General features: G+C 55.3%; 1 protein-coding gene across 1 annotated transcript in view; it reads right to left on the reverse strand.

The window, feature by feature from the left end:
• Positions 1-17,308, reverse strand: part of KATNIP (katanin interacting protein) — a 183,927-nt gene that overhangs the window by 24,332 nt on the left and 142,287 nt on the right. Inside the window, exons 14-17 of the mRNA XM_045284933.1 lie at positions 15,714-16,590; positions 8,839-9,570; positions 7,867-8,072; positions 2,197-2,275 (exon numbers count right to left, since the gene is read on the reverse strand). Coding sequence (XP_045140868.1) covers positions 2,197-2,275; positions 7,867-8,072; positions 8,839-9,570; positions 15,714-16,590 — 1,894 coding nt within the window. The remainder of the gene's footprint in view (positions 1-2,196; positions 2,276-7,866; positions 8,073-8,838; positions 9,571-15,713; positions 16,591-17,308) is intronic.

A 17,308-nucleotide genomic window follows, 5' to 3' on the forward strand; every position in this document is an offset into this window, starting at 1 on the left:
GGGGGGTGGGGAGGGTGGGGTGGCTGATGTAAGCTCCCAGCACCCAGGGGCTCCTCTTACACAGATTCTGGCTGTGAACAAGGCGAGAGTCCCCGTTCTGGGGTGGTGACTTCCTCTTTTCTAAGAGGTCATTTAGGTGAGGGAGAGTAGGTGACAGGAAGACTTCCTGGTGAGGTTTGGGATTGCAGTGGGGTCTACAGGAGGGAGAGGTGTGGAGGGTGTTGAGGGGTCCAGCCCAGAGGTCACCTTCCCGCCCGAGCCCGAGGACTCAGTGCTCCAGGGTTGGGGGCGCTGGTGGTTAAAGGCTCACAGCTGCGTGCCCCACTGAGCCTGCTACTGGCAGAGGAGAGCCTCCTTGCAGAAGGTCAAGTGTTGACAGAGGCCCGGCCCCCTCCCTGAGCTCGGGCCAGCAGAGCAGGCTGAGGCCCAGATGGGGCTGTACCGTCGCCGCAGCCCAACCCACAAGCATGCCCCCAGGCAGAGGAGCCCCCATCTCAGTCTGCTTCTCGGGAGCCCTCCCAGTGCCGGGAGCACAGCGGGCACACATGCCCACAGAGGTCTAGGCGCTGGGTGTGGTGAGGAGTGGAGAGCCACAGGAGCGAAGACCAGGGCTCAGAGACGGTGGGGCAGTGCCAGTGCTGCCTCTGTATGTTCCAAGGATAAGTGGAAGGGGGTGATGTGCGCGCACAGGGCAGAGCAGAGCAGGGGGGTGGCCCAGGAAGTGAGCGGGCAGAAGCTTGTTCACAGGAAGCAGGCGTCTGAGGTGCTGTCCCGGGACATGGTGGTGCTGGCATGGGCGTGCATGGAAGGAAGGGCCTGGCCGGGAGAGAGGAAGCGGACAAAGCGGAGAGACAAGTAGACGCAGCTGCCACCAGCGGGCATCCACTCAGAGGTCACCAACCAGCCGCTGCCGGCCAGACAAGGTGCTGTGCTTGGCTCCCGTGGCGTTTTGGAAAGCAACCCATCATTCGGGACACCAAGATGTGCATCAAAATCGGGTCTCTGACTTCTGAGAAACTGGGAGGCCCTGGCAGCCTGGTCTGCAAGCCTGCTGGCTTTCTCCAGCTGAGCTGGGCTGCTGACCGCACAGCTGTCCAAAACTGCCAGCCCCTCTGTGGGAGAACGATGAAGATGTGCAGTCTCAGAAACCACTGGGCCATCCTCCTGCCCTAGGGTCACTAAGAGCTAGCATCCACTCGGTGGCAGGGAGTTGGAGTGTTTGGCTGGCTGATGCCAGTGGCGTGGCTTGGCTTTGGGTCTGCTCCACGGTGGCCTTTAAGGAGGTTACGTTTGAACAAGTGGACTGGTGGGTGTCTCTGCTCCTTCTGGCTCCTAGGTCTCCTGTTCTAAGCTCTGAGATCCAACTGCAGCCTCCAATGTCAGAGGCACAGGGACCACAGACGGCACTGTTGGGTCCCTAGATGCAGGATGAAGAGGTTGTCCCTCCCAGGTCTGCAGAGTTCCCCATCAAGGAGGTTGGAAAGAGATCAGGCAACCATTGAACACCTCTGAAGACCCCAAACTGAGCATGCACATACTCAAGCCCCCAAGCTGGGGGTGGGGATGGGGGGGAGGCACACCTGGGAAACCCAAACTAGGCCCAGGCTCATGACCTCACTCACCCAGCCAATGAGGGCAACCAACACCTTCAACCACGCCTTCCCCCAGCCAGGGGTGTCTAGACAAGAGGCAGGGAGCACGCTCTGGACGCTCTCTTGCCCCCTTGCTCTCTGGCCTACGAGGCCTTTTGCCCCTTGCTCCCTCAAGCCCTAAGTCCCTGGATTCTCACCCCCATCCCAGTTCCGTACACATGGGTGCTCTTTTCCAGGTGGGTGCTTGTGCCCAGTTGTGAACCCCTTTGAGACGGTAAAACCTGAAAACCTGCCTTGTCCTTCATACAAACCCACCTGGATCACAAACGGGCTTCGGCATAGATTCTTTGAGTGTGCAAAACCAAGAACCAAAGCACCACCCACTCAGGAAACCTAACTGCACCTGACTGTGAAATGTGCGACTGTCCCCCTGGAAGGGGACACCGCAGAGATGCCCCTTCTCCTGAAGTGACACAGCCCTGCCAGGCTGGTCTCAGCCCACCCTTCCTACCCAATAGGAACCCCTGCTTCAGGGGCCATGACTCCCCCTCTCCCAGCCTCCCTGCCCCCATCCCTCTGCCGCTGCCCCTGCAGGGACACTCACAGATCCCATGGTAGACACCTGGCTCTGGCGTGGTGATGTCAGGTACGGGGGGACTGGACGACAGCTCTGGCTCCATGACCTGCAGGCCAGAGGGGGAGGAAGCAGAGGAGAGAAGGGTGACGTCAACGATGCACACAGAGCTGGCTGGGGGGCCACCCGGGCCACAGGTGGGGCCTGGTCTCTTTTCTCAAATGCCCTGCCTTGTGGAAGCTCCATGACTAGAACTGTGGGTGGGCCCAGGAACCCTGGGTGTGACTCCTAGCTAGAGTCTTTCTTATGGGTAGGTGTGGTAGTTACATAATCTGGTGTCAATTTGGGACTTGAGAGGAGTGAAGGGGTGGAGTCTAGTCTGTCAATCGGGTCATAGCCAATGAGGTCTGTGTGTGGGCCTGGCCTTCCCCTGAGAATTCTGGGAACTCCTGTATTTCCTCCTTGGAGGCAGGAGACACTCTCTCTCACTACTTACTCCCTGGGAGACTTTGTAGCTGACAAGATACATGGAACTGTGCTAGTGCCCTGACCTGGAGAAGCCACGTGGAGACCCCTGCCAGCTTTGAGATGCTTACAATGCCACTGGACCCCCAAGACTTCCCACCCAATGGCCTGTGATCATCCTGAATTCGGCATCATTGCATGTGTTTCTGGAGTCTGAAGAGGACTTTATAGATTGATATCAGATATATGGGCTAATATTGGACTTATGCATTGATCTGGGCTGGGATGTTTTCTTTTTAATTTAATTAATTAATTTATATTCTTTAAATAGTAGTTCTTACAGATATTGTAACAATACATATTTCAATTTGATCAAGCATAATTGTACAAATGCTACCACCATCGGTAGCAATACATTTTCTTTCTTCTTGAATTCTTTGATATCAGCTCCCCTTTATCTCTTCCCTCCCCCACCTCACCCCCCAGGAACCCTAATTATTATTATTATTATTATCATTTGCCTTGTCTAACACCATTCAATGTATCCCTTCACTTCAATTCTGTTATTCATTCCCCTCAAATGGGGTTATATAGTCATTATTGCTATCAGCTCCCTCTGCCCTCCTTCCCTTCCCTTCTTCATGTGCCCTCAGGGAATCATTACTCCCATTACTGTTTCTGAAGGGTTATCTATTTTGGCTTTCATGTATCCAACGCTCTTAATTAAACAAATGAACATACACAGATCTAACAAGGTTGATGAGGTGGAACAAAGAACATATAGTATGGGGAGGAAATATTAAAGAACTAGGGATGTTTTCTCAATATTCAACTGCTCTTGCATATAAAGTTCTTTCTTATACACATATGTGTGTCTATGGATTTGTTGCTTTAGTTAACCCAGACTAACACACCAAGAAGCCTGCTGTTCTGTGGCCCATGGCACTGTTCCCAATGGCCCCCTGGACCTTGACCTCACCAAGCCTCCTGATGGGAGCACTAGGCCTGGATCCCTGGTGGTGTGGGTGGCTGGCGCTCCTCTCCTGCCCCACTATTCCGAGTGATGAGACCCAGGGGCCCTCCCCCCTTCCTCTGGCTCCTCCTTGTCTCCTCTATGGTAGAAATAGGCTTCCTCCCTGCCTATTTGGGCAGGAATTGGGTCCCACCAGAGATTTGCTTAGAAGACGAAAGATTCTGGGAGGACACAAGGCCTCAAGGCCAACCACTATCAGGAGACCACCGCTCAAGTCCGGACCACAGGCATGTTTTGTGAGCCACAGGAGGCTTGACTGCATTTTCCATCAGCTCTCAAGATTTTCAAATCAGAGGATTTTACATTTTAAAACATCCAAGTGTTTGGCCTCTCTTGGAAAAATCGGAACTGGCAGTAATACCAGCACTCCTTCCTGGGCAGAGTGGCAGCTGCTTCCTCAGAAGCAGGGAGGGTTACAACCCCAAGCTGGCTGGCCCCCACCCCTTTCTGCTCTGTCTGGCCTGAGGGCATATGGTTGGCAGCTGCCAGTGAGCACCATGGGGGCTACAGGCCTTGTCAGTGCCTGACTTTGGTCAAGGGCATCTCAGAGGTCAACTTCTCTCCTTGGTTTCTAGTTGTTTCACCCTCTCTTCAGCCGTCTCTGCTCTCTCCCTGGTCTCAAGAACACACACCCCTCCAGACTGTGGTGTCTCTTCACCTTGATTATTAGCCCTTGACCGTGTGCTGACCTTGTCTCTGAAGGTCATCTTTCATTAAAAAAAAAGGTGTCCATCCATTGAAAGCACAGGATTTGGAGTCAGGTGGGCCTGCTCTGCTACTCTCTGACTGTGTGATGTTGGCCACGTCACTGAAGGTGTGCAGAGAGCTTTCCAAACATGGAGGCACTCATCTCAGGACAGAGATAAAGGTGAGACATGAATTCCCAAGAGGCGAAAGATCAGAACTTAGACCATTTGTTCCTGGGGAGAATATGTATACCCAAGTCAGCTGACATGACTCACATAGGATAAGGCTCACCTCCTCCTAGGGGCTGACCTTGTGGAATGCCCTATGTGAAGGAGATTTGGAACCACTTTCTGGAACTCCTTATCATGACATGACCCAGCATTATGGTCCTTCATTGCACATGTTCTTTTCTGTCTGGCTCAACTTCACTTGAGACCGTTTGGAACAATCAGAGGTTACCTTGGGGTTTGGGGGATCTAAGTAAATTTTTCTGTGGAGTAAATTAGAAAATTGAGGCTCCTGGATTAGGCCGTCCCAGTGAAATGCATCGTTTGATTGGTGTGTCAAAGCTTGAAGAAACATAAAAGCAGTGAAACGGTTTCCCTCTAGGACACTGACAATGAACAACACATAACAAAGAATCACAACATCAAAGCCAGCTCCCACGTCTCTTGCTCTCCCGAAAGCTGCTATCTCTTTGCACTCTTCTTTCTACCTGTTCCACGGGTTACTCTTTATCTGAACTTCCTTTTTCCTCTAAAATTGAAAACAAACAACACCCAGAAAATAAGCCCTTGATTAAAATTCCCATTAAAATTCATCCCAACAGTGATTCTCCTTGCATCTCCTTTGCCCTGAGGAAACAATCACAGTTACAGAGCAGAGTGAACGACTGTCTTAAGGTCCATGAGTCCTCTGTACTTTCCTAAGCTGTGTTTACTGCCATAAAATCCGTTCCGACTCACAGCGAGTCTACAGGGCGGAGTGGAACTGCCCCTTTGGGTTCTGAGGCTGTAAATGTTCATGGGAGCAAAAAAACGCCTCACCTGGTGGGGGGTTCAAACTGCTAACCTTGTGGTTAGCAGCCCAATTTAGTACTCCTCTATGCCCTGGTCCTCTTAATTTCTGGAGAATTTGAAATCCTTCTTGAGCCTACCAACCTGGCTCCTCAATTTATATCAGCTTGTTCACACAATTACTGGCCTAGGGGAAGCCCAAGTATGACTAAATCAGGTGTCATGATAAGACCCTTCAGGACAGTTTAGCTTCAAACATTGATAAAATGGCTACAAAGCTGTTGGAAGACCCTTGGGCCATTGGGGGTGGGGGGTGGGGGCGCAGAGGAAGCCAGATGCTATCTCTAAGACTTTTCCTATGATGGCTTCTTATGCACATTTCTTTAAATGGAGAACCTTGCCAAATTTTTATTGACAGTGGAGTTACCCTGTCTGCTAGTAACTCCACCTATTTACAAAAGCCCATGTCCTAGAGCACTAAAATATCGAAAGTAGTGAGGGGCCATCGCTCCTGAACATTATTAATTCCCAGCCTATTCTGAAATCTCTTGATCCTATTGAAGATGTGCACTTTAACCCCCCCACCCCCCCTCAGTTCTGATACCCCTGGCAATCTGTGGGAAAGAGATCTTCTATCCGTATGGGGCTGCCGTTTGTAATCTAATGAAAAGGGAATGTGGCATTGAGTCTGCCTGAGATCTCTAAGTCAACAGAGAAAGACGACATTCAGGAAGGAGAGGCCAACTGCTCCGTACAAATGCAGCTCGTCCCAAATCCATCTCGCCCCACTTCTCTCTTTGAGGATACTTTCTCTCGTTCCTGAAACAGCAAGGCCATCACATCTACAGCTGTCGATCCTGTTTGTCAGCTGACCCATGAAAATTAAATTTTAAAATGTTTAATGAAAAAAAATTTAAGCCTGTGCCCGAAAGTCTCCCGTAGCCACTCAAATAAGAAGCACAAGAAAAACTAGCTCCTGTCACCCAAGATTTCTTTTCTAAAGACTTAATTGTCCCTTGTAATAACATGTTTGTTCTGGTTTTGAAAAGCAATAAATGATAGGGGCTGGAGATTTATTCAAGATTTGCACGCAGTCAACCATATTGCTGTTCTTGGTTTCCCAGTAGTCCCTAGTCCTCATTTAGTACATCCCAATGCCCCTCAGACTCCACCCATTCTGTGGCCGCAGGTCTTCTTTCAGCAGTCCTGTGCATTCCCAACGTCACTGTTGTTTGTTTTTACCTGGGAAAATGAATAATTCACCTGGATCGTAATACCCCAAGGATTTGCTGAATCAACCACTTGTCTTTCTCAGATTCTGTATGCAAATGTGCAGCCCTCAAAGTTCACCAAAATCCACAGTGCTGTGACATGGCGATCACGCGCACGTTGGCTCAACCTCCCCGTGGGCCAGCCTCGAGGACCAAACACACTCACAGCCATCGAGTCAATTCCAACTCATAGCAACCCGAGGACGGAGCGGAGGGGCTCCCTTGGGTTTCTGAGATTGCCGATCTTGACAGGAGCTGAAAGTCTATGTCTCTCCCGCAGAGCTGGCTAGTGGGGTCAACACGCATTCCTGGTTAGCAAAACGTCGGAATGTATGCAATGTGCTCCTGACAATAACTGTCAGGAAGTAAGCAGTTTGTTTTCTGGAAAAACGAATTTTTAAAAAAATAAAAAACAACAAAAACACTCATCTAGCAAGTAAAACTGGCACCATTCACCCAGGGAATAAAAGTCACTCTCCTTGAACCACATGGCCAACCTTGACATTTCAAAGAACGCCAAAGTGGAAGCAGACTCCATCCCTAGCCCCTACCTTGTCTTTGCTCTTCAAGCATGAAAGTCTCCAGCTTGATTGAGAGAGACTGTATTTTTCTAGCACTGCCCAGCTCAGACTGCATTATTCCTCAATATGCCCTCTTCGGTAACTCCTAACAGAGTATGGGATCTCTTTCATGACACCTGTCTGGGCTTCAGTTTCCTACATGAGAATATGAATTTCTACTCATTGGCTGCCACGTGCGCCACACCTGACAGCCCCTGTGCCCCATGCTTGGATCACACTCCCGGTTCATAAGCCACTGCCACGATGATCATTATTTTCATCAAAAGTCTGCCTATTAAAGCATTTCTAATCTTACCATCAAAAACAACAGGGCACGATCAAAACGCTACTCAAAGCCAAAAAATCCCCCCGGAGACGGCCAACCTCCAAATTACAGAGAAGACATAAAGCTGACTTCTCTTGGCTTTGATTAAAACTTGAATACTTTCTTCGCTTTGGTTTATGAAGAAAAAAAACCAAACAATAATTAGAGAATGAAATACGACATACAGGGGGAAAAGTGAAGTAGAAAAATGGGAACTGTCAAAACGGTCGCACTGGCAGCTTAAGGACTATCCATCTTAATTCCTCCTGCTCTACGGTGACTTGGGAGGAGAAATCTTTCTAGGGGGCACCCACCCAGCCCACACTCCGCAGTCCAGTCCTACCTGGTCCTCGGCCCACAGGCCGGCCTGGGTGAAGGGCCGGTCGTCGCCCTCGCTGTCCGCTGTGCTGGGCCTCCCCAGCGCCTCCTCGTGCTGCAGGCTGCCGAGGCTCTCCGCATCCACGTCAAAGGTCTCGTCGGAACAGAAGATGGCCTCCAGGATGTCGTCGTCGGTCGTGAAGAGGATGGTGTCGCCAAAGTGCTCGGGGGCTGAAAGGCAGGGCCGTAACTCACCCCAGAGCCCAGTGATTTATTTTTCCAGGTCAAAGGCCCACGCGGGCACCAACCTGCGTGCTATGAAGTTCTGAGCCGCTAACAGTTCTTGATTTGGACGTCGTATTTGTCTTCATGTGTGTGCAAATGGAGTTCAGGGACTGTGGGAACCATGGCAGGCCTGACGAAGGGACCGAATTTCATGAGCATCCCTGTGATCGGGCATCAAGCAGGTGGCATTTCTTAGGTGTGAGTGAGCTGCTACGGCCAGGGCTGCTGGTGCCCAGGATGCCCCCACCTCACCTCCAGGTTCCTGCTAATCCCTTGCTCTAGGGGTCTGGCTGGCCCTGGAGGACGCCGGGGCGCCTGGTGCCAAATGCCCCACTGGCTGTGGGGTTACAGAGGCTCTGCTCCTTTGTCTTATGCAGGGCAGGCCCTGTAACCAATGCTGCAGGGAGCCCTGGGTCAGACTGCGCTAGGCATCCCCATTCCATAACCCCCAGGTCTCACTGTCCTACACACCCCTCCTGAGAGCTCTCCCTCAGTGAAACACCTGCAGAAATAGCCCCCTGTCCAGACCCACATTCTGAAGAAGTCCCTGAGGAGTCAAACATGTCTGAGGTCAGCTTCTGCTGACCCAGGCCCTACAAGGTGAGGAACAAACGAGTGCGAACAAGGAACGGCCTGCCTGTCACCGGCTTACCAGGGGCTCTGTTTCCTCCGCCAAGGGGCTTAGTAGAGCAATCTTAGGGGCATACGGTACCTCCGGTCAGGGTCCCCGAGGCCTTCGCGATTTCTCCTTGGAAGATACACTGTGTGTCCAGCAGCATCGTGACGTCTCTCACACCGCGGAAGGAGTGTATGCGCGACTTGTTGTAATTCCAGACCCTGATCAGGGCCACTTGGCAGGGGTGCGTGAAGTCCACGGCGATGGAGTGGGACTTGCCGGGCGTGAAGGGGGCCAGCCAGACGTGCATGTCATCTTGGGTCCTGTTCACCCCGTCGATGAGGTTGGTGACCACACGGGGGTCTTTCCCATAAGCTGGCAGGATGTTGATGTCGGGTGGGTCCGCTCTGATGTTCGCGACCTGCACCGGCTCACCCTTGGCACTGAATATTTCTATGCCGTTCAGGCCAACGTAGTGCCGGTCCCCCCACGTCGACTTGATGTCGATGACCAAGTGCTGACCATAGGGCAAGACTGGGATTTTGAAGTCGCTGTCATCTGCTGCCTCTGCAGGGCCGTTGTCCAGCTCCTGCGGCGGCTCCGGCTCTGGCTTGTCCTCCTTCCAGGGGGGTGGCAGGTCACTCTGCCGACTGCTCTTCTGCTGCTGCAGGAACTCATCCAGGATGTCGCCCTGGGGCTCCGTGTTGGAGATGCGTCCCCGGTGGGAGAGGTCGAAGGCGCTGAGGGAGTTCCAGGACTCGTGCAGCACGTGCTCCTGCTCGCTGCGCCACCAGGACCGCGGGGGCGTCTGGGCGGGCAAGGCATCTTCTGCAAGAGAGGACACAGGAGGGCGGCATGGAGAGGCAGCCTCTCTTAGCTAGAGGCTCTCGACTGGGCGGGCTTGCGTCTGGGACACCAGTGGGTGGGGTTGTCCTTGGCTGGCTCTGTGCCAGAGAGGGTCTATTGGCAGTTGGTGGGCTGGGGTAGGGACACCAATACTTGTGAGCACAGGATATTGCACTGGTCCCCGGAGCATGGTCCAGAGTCTCACAGAACTGTGGGCCATCCTGCGGGGATACAGGTCAGTGAAAAAGAGAATGTCGGTGGGTTGAACCCATCAGCGTTGAGGCTATTTGCTTCGGGGAAGATCCACAGCCTCGGAAACTCCTCTGTGCCCTCCGGGTCACCAGGAGTCAGATTCCACTCGGTGGCGGTGGGTGGAAGGTCTAGAACCAAACCAAACTCACTGCCATCGTCGAGTCCAGGCTGACTCGCAGTGACCCCCAAGCACAGGGTAGGGCTGCCCCTGGATTCTCCCTGTGACGGTAACTCTTGGTGGGAGGAGAGAGCCCCAGTTTTCTCGCATGGAGCGGATGGTGGTTTTGAACTGCCGGCCGTGCGGTTAGCAGCCCAACACGAAACGGCCACACCACTGGAGCCCCTTTCCCGAGACACAGTCTGTCTGGACAGGCTCTGGGAAGAGTGCGTGTGACTGCCCCGCGGGGCCAGAGAAGATTGGGTTAGTCAGCGACTCAGCCAGCAGTATTTCCACCACCTGGGGAACCCCCGCCTCCCTGCGGCCACACTGCTGCCCTGACGTGGGAGTGTGCAAGTCGAGGTCTGCATCTGGGACATGTGTCGCAGCCACGTGACTCCAACGGTCTTTTCAAAGACCACCTTCTCGTGAGAGAACGCTCAGTAGAAAAGCCCCAGCCACGCAGTTTTAGAGACAGCACGTCGTCCTACTGTGGGCGACATGCGTTCTGTGGGTTCACGGCGATCAGTTTCTGGGGGGTGAATGTGAAGTACTTTTAATTTTAATCTTTTTGGTAACTTTCTGCTCTTCCGAGTTCCCCAGATGAAGTGTGTGATCACTTTCAGACTCGGGGAAGATAGGCTATGTGGAAAAGCGAATGTCCCAGATAGGACTGCAAGGCATGTGTACGGGCCAAAAGCTGCCTTGAAAAATGTGTGCTGGCAGAAAAACAAACAAGTCAAAGACAGCGTGGCCCCTGTGCTGTACGCAGGACCCAGTCTGGAAAGGGTGTTTTCTGCGTCACCCTATTTGGGGCATCCAACTTCAAGTGGGGTGGGTTCTGAGCGACAGAAAGAGCTGGATGGACGCAGAGACACCGAGTGAGGGTCGCACACAAGCCAAGGGAAAACACCCGGGCAGGCCTGGTGCGACTGACCAGGGAGGAGTCAACACAGCCAAAACCAAGATTTGGCCGTTTAGCCTTCGGAACCGTCGGAAACCGAGTTCCTGCTCCTGGACGCCAGGCCCGTGGGGGCTCTGTGCAGCAGGAGCACGTGGGCCCTGGGACAGGAGGGAGTTCGCTTCTCCTTGTGGCTGAGATTTGCTCCGAGAGCCTCGGCCTGTGTCTGACCATCGGGCGAGTGTGGGCCAGCCCCTGGCGGGCTGGTGCTGAAGACCCTGCCCTCCGGCTTGTAGGACAGAGGGGCTGGCTGTCCTCGCAGCCACGCATGGCTGACCGCCATCTAAGGGGGGGCCATTCTGCAAAAACAGCGGCTGAGGACACAGACGCTTCGTTTTGTTTTGTTTTTCCCCCTCCGTTCACGGCGTGCTGTTCCCTGCACTCTCCATTTTCTGCCTGTCTCCTACAGGGCCCGGCTCCATCAATTATCTCCTCTCTCCAGAATCTTCAATCACTCTGCCCCACGGGCACTGTCCCCTCTCTGCCTGGAGACGCACATAAATCTCTCCCACCTAGGAGACAAGGAACAAAGGAACCAGCCTGAACCGGAGGTCTCGGGCAACCACCATCCTGGCTTCTCTTCCCTTTTCTCGGCAGACAGTCCGTGCCTTCACTGGCGCTTCCCGCTCTCAACCCCCTGTGACCTGACCCCCGAATGCCCACCTGGCACAGGGCACGCGCCCTGACTTGCCTTTGGAGAGCCCCTGCTCGCTCAGCTGTCTACCCTGGGGGAGGGCTAACAGAACCCCTCACGCTGGGACTCTGGAGGGCACAGGGGAGAAAGGTGCTATGCTGGCGCAGGGTGGGGGTGAGCTGCCCTGTAGCAACAACCTGCCTGAGACTAAAGCTGACATGGGCAGTGAGACCTGGGGGGCAGAGAGAGATTCTGTGGCCCCTTCTGAGCCACTGGAACCAGCCGGGGCTGAAGTCACACCACTCGTGGCCCTTGTCCCTTCCATCCGCAAGTCTCTTGAACTCGTGCTATCTCCTGCTGAAATGGACTTCTCCAGGTGGCCAATGACTCCCCAATCCGCTCTCACTCCTCACTCCAGGAGCCTCAACATTCCAGGCCAACCTGCCTCCCCGGCGTTCCCTCTGCTGGTGGCGGGGATAGTGCACGTTCCTGCCTCTCTAGCTCCCTGGCCCACAGCTCCGTTCCCTGGCTCTCTACACGGAAGTCTGGGTGCATTCCAAGGCATTTATCTAAGTCCTTTCCCGACATGCTCATCCCGCTAGGTCTCACCCTGCTTCTAGGTACATACTGTTCAATTCTCTCATCAGGCCCCAGCTTCCTCCCCCCGGGGCTCCCTCTTCCAATTCCAGCCATGTCTTAGACGTGTCCATCTGCCTGCCCCTTGCACTTCAGACAAGTTTGCCATCAGGCCCTCCAGCTGGCACCATTTCCACAACCCAGAAAGTGATAAAATCTGACTCCTTAACCTGCTCCCAAAGCCCTGGAGTCTGGGTCTTGCTGATTCTCCAAGCTCAGGACAGAGCCTCTGGCCCCAGGCTCATGCTGGCCCAGGCACCCCGGCCTGTCACTCCAGGGCCACGCCAGCCTCGTCTTGTCTCAGGGGCCTGTGCTTGCTACAGGAAGGCTCCCCTTACCTGGCTACTTGTCACTCATCTCCTTGGGGTGGTTTCTCTGATCTCCTCCTCTGCCCCTTCCACTCCACCTTCCCCATCACCCCCTCTCAATTTGACCTTTGTCTGTTCCCCTGGTAGGAATCGATGATCCAGAGCAAAGGGCCCCTGTGTGTCCTGCCCTTGCCGTGTCCAAGGTGCCTAGCACGGGAATGCCCAACAAATGCTGTCGGAGGGAAGGGATGAATGCCCCTGGGCTCCCCCCCACCTGTCACTGCTCCTGCACCTGTCCTCTCCCGCCCCACTTCTCACCTGCCAGGAACAATGAGCCCAGTGATTTCTTCCACCCTCTCCCCGCCAGCCCTGTGGCCTAACATCTGGCAGAAAGAGCTTCCCAGATGGGTTGTGATGGCCTCAGTGTGTGTGATTGGATTTCCAGGAACTGAAATGAACGGCTGGGTGGGTTTGCCTGTGCACTGCAGGCACGGTGTCGGCTGACACACGCAGGCCCCGGCCCGGTATTCTCTGGTGGGAGTGCAAGAGAGCCAGCACCCAGGCTTCCCTTCTGCACCCGCTTTCTCACCTCTTCTCTGCAAGGTGTACCCTCCGGGCTCTACGCCGAGGATCAACTCCAAGTGGCAGCAGGCCCGTGTCCCTCTGTGTCTGCAGAAAACATACTGCTCACGAGTCCCTGGGGATCTGGGGACTAATTGGGACCCGTCCTAGGCTCTGCCTTTGTCAAGATTTCGACCCACAAACTGGAACAAACGACAGACAGGTGCTGCTTCGGGACGGAGTCAACAGAACCACCACCAGCGACTGGATCATGAGACTGAAGATTCAAAAATACCCCCTGGTGAAGGCTAAGACCAAGCAGGAAGTTCTGGAGCTACGTTTTTCATCACCTGCCGCGCTACCGTGAAGCACACGCTCATTGCCGCTAAATCAGGACTTTTAAATTGTACTTTGAGATGAGCGAGAGCTTTGTTTGTTCTGAGTGAGGTCCCCTTCAACAGCAGCTGACTGGACAAGGGATGGCCACCTGACCGGAGGGGCTGGGGGCTTCGGGTGGGACTTCTGAATTGGCTACTGGAAGGAAAATCAGGAACCGGTGCCAGGCAAGGCCTGTGAGCTCATTTCTTGCCGTGTGAACATGGCAGACGAAACTGGTTTCCTGAGGAAGAGTGGGGGGAGTGGGCAAGCAGAGCAGTGGGGACCCAGCAGGGCTGGGGAGACCAGGCAGAGTGCCCATGGTTCCTGTGGGCTTCTGGGTGCCTCCATCCAGTCCCCCTGGTGTAAAGCTCTCCTAAAGCAGCCCTGCCCGTGCAGTACTCAAGAGGATGGGCAGTTCAAACCCACTGGCCACTCAGTGTCCGTAAGGGTCACGGTCTTAGAAACCCCAGAGGCAGTTCCACGCTGCCCTACAGGTTGTTGACGAGTTGGGTTCAACTCAGCAGGGAGGAGGCTTGCTTTTGGGGTCACTGCTCAAACAGGGCCCCTAGCTTCTCCTTCCTGTAGCCACACGATTCCCAAAGAGGGACCCTCTTGGGTGCAGCTGTCATCACAGTAAGAGGGTACTGGGGCCTGTGGTATCTGCAGGTGCTCACTCATGCCGAGCCCCCCTCCCCGGCCCAGGAAGGAGAGCCTCCCAGGAGTGCTCAGCCCGGCTCTTTTCTGGAGGTGGTGGGCTCTGGGTCAACGTAAGGGGTCACATGAAACGCTCGCGGCATTTTCCCATAAGCACAGCCAGTTCATGAGCACTAAACCCCAATGCTCAGCCCTGAATGTGTCGTTGAACTGAGCTGTGTGTGAAAGGCCGGGTTCTGGAAATCACAGTGAAGCCAAGTCTGCTGAACTGGAGCAACACCCATCCCCTTGGAGGCCCCTCCCTGAAGGCCTGGGACCAAGACTGCACCTCACACTGGGCTTCCCCGGCACGGGGATCAGGGAGGGCGGTGTTGCCAAGGCCAGCACTGCACATGAATGATCTCATTTGATCTGCCCCATCCAGCCCCATGAGGTGGACAATGTGCTTCAGGACTCGCCTGCTGTGCAGGTGGGAGGTGGGGTACTAGGCCACAGGAGCATCCTGAGCCCCGAGTGCATGATTCTGTGCAGGGAGGGTGGGAGCAAACTCCTGAACCCCTGGCCTGGGGAAGGCTGCATGAGCCAGTGTGGAAAGATGGCGGCCACATGCTCAGCCCTGCCCATGTGCCAGGCTCAGTGGCACCACTTTGAAGCCCTCGCCCCATTCACCCCACCCAACACTGAGGGGGGGGTGGTGTCCGTGCCACGCCTGTTCCCCCAGAAGAAGACACGAGGCTCAGATAGAGGGTATGCCCGGCCAGGGGATCCCGGTCCACCAGGGGCAGCGTTTGGATTCAATGCTTGGCCTCTCGATGTTGTACTTTTCTCTCTGCCAATGGCCTTTGGTGCCTTGTCTGCATTGGAAAGGCCTTCAGAAGTATCTACCGTGGAGTTCAACGAGCTCTCTAGGGGAGCACTGAAGGCAGTGTTTTCATTCTGTTTTCGGCTGGGGGCGAGGGCACGGGGAGGGGGACCTACCAAAAACCCAGACTGATTCCAGCTCACAGCACCCCTATGGGACAGAACAGAACTGCCCGTGGGCTGCCCAGGTCGCCAGTCTTTACAGGAGCAGACAGCCTTGTCTTTCTCCCACAGAGCGGCTGGCGAGCTTGAAGTGCCAACCTCTCAGCTAGCTGCTGACGGCTTCCCCACTATGCCCCCGGACTGCTGTGTTTTACCCACACCCTGGTTCAGCAATGACCGGAGTCAGCTGCCAGTGCTCCATGATGGCTCCTCTCGAAACCAGGAGAGGACACACTTGCAAGCTGGCCTGACATCTTGACCTCCTCCGAGAGGCCAGCACGCAGGAGTGGCACTGCCCACGCACTGTGTCCTCACTGTGCCTCAGGCCTCTCCATCCTCCCTCCTACCTGTGCCATGTTAATGTTGCCACTGACAACTGAACGGCCATCTGGGTGCCGACATCTGGTGAGAGCTGAGAAGACAAAGGCTAGCCTGACTCGCCTGCCCTCTTCCCTTGGTCACAAACCACCTCCTGCTCTGCAGATGGGGAAACTGAGGCCCAGGGTGCTAGTGCATCTGTGCCCATCAGAGACCCTCCCTCCCATGGGGCTGGGCGCTTACCTCTGCTGGCTGGCTGGTTGGCGCTGTGATTGCCGCCGAGGGCATCCTTCCTCGGGCCCCTCCGCCCGCTCGCCGGGCGCTCTCTGCTGGGCGGCAGGTCGAAGATGTCCAGGTTGTCCCCGCAGACCCTGGGACTCATCCTCTGGGCCCTGCCGCTGCCCTGGACGCCGCTCCAGCTGCTCATCCAGCCTTGTTCCCACCGGGGGCCTGCGTCTCCAGCCTCAGTCCCCCCAGCACTCCCAGCCGGGCTGTCGTCCGGTGAAGGCTGGTCTTTGCAGTCCACCGGAGGCTCGGGATTCAGCCAGAGGGGTTTGGGCTTCCAGCCTCTCTGCTTCCTGTCCTTCCCTCTGGGGGAGGGCTGCAGCCAGGCTGGGGGGTGCCCTGGGGGCTGAGAGAGCTTCTTGCTGGCCAGGCTCTCCAGCTGCTGGACCAGCGAAAGTTCCTCATCAAGAGAAGGGCCTGTCACAGGGGCGGCGGCGGCAGGGGCAGGGTCCCGGGGGACGTCATCCATTGGCACGGTGGCCGCTGGCATTCTTAGACCATCATCCTCTGACTTGGACGAACTCTCCTTTGGGGGATCAATGGGAGTCGCTGTCCCGCCACACACATTTCCTTGTGAGGAGCCCTTCACATCCAATGACACTCCGGCTGGCAGCGAGTAATTGAGAGGAAGCTCTCTGTCCTCCTTGGCGGCGGCACCAGCCCTCTCGTGGGGCTCCTTGCTCTCTGCCGGGCACAGGTCTGCTGTCTCATGCTCCGGGCCCACCAGGATGCTCTGGCTGGCTGGAGCCTGGCCGCCGCTTTGGTCTAAGTTGCCATCAAAGACCAGGCTCCTGTTGACGTACAGCTTCACCTTCCTGGCTCCCATGTCGAGATCCTGGGACCACAAGATGAAGCAAAGAGGAGGAAGGAGACGGGGAAGTCAGACCGATGGATCACGTTTTGTTAGGCAAAGACGGCAGAGAGAAACAAACAAACAAGCCGCCGTGAAATGCTAGCGATGTTGGGCTTGATGCCACTGCCGCCACGGCCGCCCAGGGGATGTTCAGCTAGATTCCACCCCATCTGGGTGAACGGGGCTTCCCCCGCTGTAAATCAAGGGACTGCCACAGAAGACGGCCTCGTGCTCACTAGCTCCTGCTGGGACACGGGTCTCGGCTTGCTAACTGGCCTCCTGCTTCCCATCCCTCACAGCTTCACCCTCCGTGTCACATTGCCCCCAGAGTTCATTTTCTATCAGGGTAGATCTGGTCCTGTCACTCCCCTCGGTCACGTGATGTGGTCCCCCTGGCCTTGGGCAGCACTCTGGACAGCCTGGGGACTGCCTGTGTCAGAAGAGCCCGGGGGCTCCTGGGAGCAGGGCTGAAACAAGGACTTGAGGGTGGGGGATCTACTCGGCAGGTGATCCCAAGAAGGAGCAGGGAGAGCCAGGAGAACCACCTCTCACAGGGGTGGGCTGCTTCTTGCTGTGGGCCACCAGGCTCCGCTCCTCCCTCCCACTGGGGCTGGCCCTCAGACAAACCACATCTAGTGCGTTTCAGGAATGAGTTTTGGGAGGCTGAGGCATTTGGGCCCTGACTGCCATCAGTGCTGGT

Source organism: Echinops telfairi, unplaced genomic scaffold (genome assembly GCF_000313985.2).
Source record: "Echinops telfairi isolate 266 unplaced genomic scaffold, ASM31398v2 ScPeMD7_5;HRSCAF=22, whole genome shotgun sequence".
NCBI lineage: Eukaryota > Metazoa > Chordata > Mammalia > Afrosoricida > Tenrecidae > Echinops > Echinops telfairi.